General features: G+C 31.2%; 1 protein-coding gene across 3 annotated transcripts in view; it reads left to right on the top strand.

The window, feature by feature from the left end:
* The window catches only part of LOC106461087 (tyrosine-protein kinase JAK2-like), a 195,096-nt gene that overhangs the window by 181,972 nt on the left and 7,912 nt on the right, over positions 1-5,212 (top strand). For all 3 annotated transcript variants that reach the window (XM_013920877.2, XM_022387962.1, XM_022387963.1), the window contains one exon: positions 2,102-2,291. In XM_013920877.2, coding sequence (XP_013776331.1) covers positions 2,102-2,291 — 190 coding nt within the window. The remainder of the gene's footprint in view (positions 1-2,101; positions 2,292-5,212) is intronic.

Genomic DNA, 5,212 nt, shown 5'->3' on the forward strand with positions numbered 1-5,212 from the left:
GCTTTACAAACCTTAAGACTTAATAAAAATATTAGATATGTTGGGTATGAAAGCATTGTAATGTTTACAGATAAACTGACAAAGTTCATTAACATTAGCTTATTGATTTAAACAGTATAGCATGAAAACGATAACAAGCACAAAATGGTTACAAGGTCGCTCCCAGGGATCGAGCCCAGGTTGAAAGAATTAAAAGACATTAATTATAAATTAAACTATGTGGGTTAATGTCACATGACATAACTAATTTGATGTGACTGTTATAACTGAGTTTATGTTCATTTATTTTGTTCTGTCATTTCTATTAAAATTATTTCATATATATAGTAATGTATACACTTGAACAGAACAAATTGTAGAAATGCAAATAGTAATGTGTTTAGATAACCTATTTTCCTCAGTTATCCTGGCAGTGTGTTTTTCAGCAACAACATAGTTCTGCAAGTTGAACTCTATTCATAAAATTAAGACATATTTTGTAAGATAGTGAATAATAGATATGCTAAAGGATTATAATTGCTGTTATTGTGGATTTCAGTGTTCATTGGATTCAGCATACATACATTTTCTCTTTTGTACTACATACTCCTAACATGTAGTCCCATTAAAACATGGTTGAAGGTTTGGTCACCTATTGATTTTTATTTCCTTTCCTTTTTCTTTTATTTAAATGTAAATGTAACAGTTGTTATTACTATTATTATAGTATGATTATATTTAATTTAACATTTTCTTCAGTTTATGATTTTATAGCTATTCTCTTTTGTGGGAAAAAGCAATACATGATTAAGTTGTTTATATTTTAATTTTGTATCCATTTAAGTTTTTCTCATGTGATTAGTTGTTTTGAGACTGGTTAGACTTTCATGCTTGTATGTTTTCATGAAAAAAGTAAACAAAATTATCCTGCTGTTTACGGACTATTCATTTCAAGATTTTCAGATAGTATGATATAATTAGAAAACATAAGAAAATTTAAAAACCACAGTGTCCAATACAAACATAGTGATAGGTCACAAAATGGTAGGTAGAATGCTTTTGGAATTGATAATAGAGATGAATAGGATTGGGTTTGAGGTTGAGTACTAGTCAGTGTCTTATTCTTAAACATACAAGAAAACGTGAGTATGAATGATGAGATGTGTATGCTACACAAAAATTCCAAACTGCACTATGAAAGATACTTTTCTACATTAAATATATTTTGAATTATTAACACACATGTCTTTCATTGTATAATTTTGAATTTTTGTGCAGTATACACACACACCATCATTCATACTCACTTTTTCTTGTTATGAATCAACCATCCTGATGATTTACAATATTAGTAAAAAATGGAACAAAGATGTAACACATAAATATACATTGCCATCTGTTGCACCATAAGACTGCATTCCTCAAATTATTGGTCATCAGTGAAACAGTAGCATGATGAGCATTGTCTTAATTGTAGGAGATAGTTCGTAGGAGATATTTATATAATATTGCATCCATACAGAATTTTTTAGCAAGTTTTAGTGAATCATTTAAAAGGTATGTGCCAGATGTTGGTGATTTGTTATGATGGTTAAGTAGCAGAAGTATCTGTAAAAATGTGTAGGATCTTAAGTTTAGCATAATTTCCAATTCAGTTTAATTAGCTATACTGTTATTATTATTATTATACTATTAGTACTAAAACATTAGTAATAGTAAACTTTATCAGTGTTTGAATGCAGTAAAATTTGGAAGATATATTTTGAAATAATGTAGCACTTTTGCATTGTTTTGCTTTTCATCATTCCCTTGTAGCATCTAGAGAATTATATACAAGTCAGCTGCATTTTGCTTTTCTCTCAAATATAGCTAAGAACAATTTTAAAAGGTCTCTTTAATTAAGTAACTGTAGGACTAGTGCCTAGAAATTCTGAGTTTACACTTTAATATTTTGAGAAACAGCTTTACATTGATTGGTTTATAACTTTTTTCAAACAAAATAGATAATAGAAAAGTTTCTCTGTGTAAGCGCAGAAGCTGACCATTAAAAAATAGTGCTTTGAGCATAGAAGATATAAAACTTTAATAGATTTGTAAGTTAAATATCCTTTCATACATACAGGGGTTTTATGGAGAAGTATGTAAGGCTCTATTGACTCAGTGTGAGGGACTTAGGAAGGAGTTAGTTGCTGTCAAACGGATTAAAAGGAGTAACTTGACCGACTGTGCTTTAAAAGATTTTTGCAGAGAAACCGAAATAATGAAGAATCTTCAGCATAAAAATATTGTAGAAATCAAGGGAGTAGTTGAAGGTAAGAGGTTAAATTTATATTTTCACTAATGATAAACAGCAAAACTATGTACTGTTAAAACATATCATTCATAAGTTTTCCAGTTGAATAAGTGAAACATTTTATTCTAACATACATATATCCATATTTATTATTTAAATTACTTCAATAATTTAACTTCTTAAATGGCATTATTAACCTGAACTCATTATTAGTGTTTCTGCAAAATATGGCAGTGACAACTACAACCAAGCCTTAGAGTTTTTCTCATTGTTATTCATTTGTAATGATGAATTATGCTTGTCTAGTTGGTTTCTTTGATCACAGAGAGCAACATCTTCCAGATTATCTCATGTGCCAGTATCTTTTTAGATAACTAGTGAAAAGCTTAATGTCTAATAAAAAAGCTCAAAGTAGCAGACTGAAATTTAGTCATCCAGGAAAGTAGTATGACAAAATTGAAAGTGTAATAATGAAAATTTTTAGGTAGATAATGACAGTCAAAATGATTTACCAAGTGATTTTTCAAATAGTGAAGATGTCCAGGGAATAATAATGAAAGCAGTACAGGTCTCTCGGGAGTAGAGAAGATTCAAATGATAGTATCAACACATTGTAGCAAGGTAGTGGTGCAATATAAATCTGTTGAACCTAAGTCCTCACCTCCTATATTCCTTTTGTGTGTGTGTGTGTGTGTATCTTGTGTAAATGCACAGATACTTCATCAAACTTACAATATTTTTTTACTGTTTTTTACATGAGTAACTTGCAAAAATATAGCATCAGAAACAAATAAGGATGCTGATAAGTCCCATATTCTGTCATTGTGTTCAAGCCTAACTCGTAATAAAAATATATGAAACTAATTAGTATTTCTGAGATATGAATATACATAACACTTATTGCAAAGAATTGTTGCTAAACCTATAATTTTGATATAATGAACAATCAAAAAAGTATTCTCAAGCCCTGTGTTCAGAGGGTGTCTCTAGAAAGGATTCATCTAATTTCCAAGTTTCCACTTTATGGAAAACAAGACCAAAAATCGAAACACTCAAATTTCTTGAAACTTTTGCAATATCTGGTATGTAATCAGTTATATTTCTCAAAAGTTTCTAAATGTTTACAACTGCTATTATGGTTTCAACACTGATTAAATATTTTTACAAAGTCCATCTTGGTCAGAAACAGCATATAATACTAAAGAGATGATGCTTTTGAAACAAAACATTTTTCATGCTGTGTGAATTTCATTGGTTATGCATGGTTCATAATTATTTACTCTGGTAAGAATACTATTCAGTCTTTGTATAATCTTGTTGGAACATCTCCTAAAGGATTTTTATCTTATTGCTGACAATTTCTACACCTTACCAGTGTGTGACTTTCTCAATCAATCCAAAATGTAAAAACATGAAAGATCTCCCATTAGAGATAAAAAAAACAACTTAAATATGGTGAGGAGGTCATACTTGAAAAGAGAAAACAAGTTGAAAAGATAAAAAGCATGTTTACCACTGCATATAATGTTTCAGTGGTTACCAATAAGCATGAACATAGAAGATAGGGACAAGTCAGCTGTTGTATGTAACTATAACATCCACCACTATGAGGAGTAATTATGAAAGCAGTAGAAAGAGACTAAAATGTTTTTATACAAAATTCTATAAGTGTGTTGTCAATCATTGCATAAACAACTCATTAAGTAGTACAATACTGTTACTAAACTTGTGCAACCAGTGCACAAAAGTCATGACTTGGACCCAGTTTTGTCAATTGCCTACCACTTCCTTGACTATTCCAGTCACTATGATGAAAAAAGAACCCACACAAAAGATATGTAGTGAGTTCCTCAAAGAAGGGTAACAAATATGAGAATATCAAAAAAGAAATTGGTTTTTGTTGTGAAGACTGTGGGATACTCATGTTTGCCATTCCATGTTTCAAGTCGTACCACACAAGAAAGAAAAACTTTGAAATGACTGAATACTAAAAACTCTAAATAAAGTCAGTTGGAAGTTAAACAAATATTTCCTCATTATGCTTAGAAGTTAAAATGGCTAAACTCACATCCATCATTGTCCATCTACCATGAGGCCTATTTGAGTGGTAAGAAAGACTTGCAGTCATCAACAGCCACACCAACTATTAATGTTCTAGACTTATATCTCGGTTCTTTGAGCTGCTGTGAATGTCAAGCACTTTATACTGCAGAACTACCAAATCATATTCACTCTTTAGCTTGGGAAACAAGGGCTATTATACCCTTTTAGTTTTCAGATTTAATGAATCATGCACAGCTGTAATAAGTTATTATAAAGCCACTCTAATGGCTAATTGATTTCAGTCTTAACCATGACTTAAATGTTAATATTAACATCACAGTGAATTTCCTAAATTTCTGAACTGTTTTGTTGTTGTTTGTTCTTCGTTTCACTTGTCATGAATATCCATAATCCCCATCATTAGCAAAGTTGAGACATAATATAGCCATATCTGTGATTTGACTTTATGCTTAAAATATAATTATATCTGTAAATTCATGAGTAAAGGCAATTTAAAATTATACCACTTTATTGTATATACCTTTTATAATAATCTGCCATGACAAACAATCCAGTTGAAAGTACAGTAATCAGTGTGCTGAAAAAGACACATGACACCTTTCCCAGACATCATTGACACCCATCTGTAATTCACAGATAATAATCAACTTATGCCTATTAGTATATATATATATACATATATATGGCCCGACATGGCCAGGTGGTTAGGGCGCTCGACTCGCAATCTGAGGGTCGCAGGTTCAAATCCCCGTCACACCAAACATGCTCGCCCTTTCAGCCGTGGAGGCATTATAATGTGATGGTCAATCCCACTATTCGTTGGTAAAAGAGTAGCCCAAGAGTTGGTGGTGGGTGGTGATGACTAGCTGTCTTCCC

This window comes from Limulus polyphemus, unplaced genomic scaffold (assembly GCF_000517525.1).
Source record: "Limulus polyphemus unplaced genomic scaffold, Limulus_polyphemus-2.1.2 Scaffold895, whole genome shotgun sequence".
NCBI classification, from domain to species: Eukaryota; Metazoa; Arthropoda; class Merostomata; order Xiphosura; family Limulidae; genus Limulus; species Limulus polyphemus.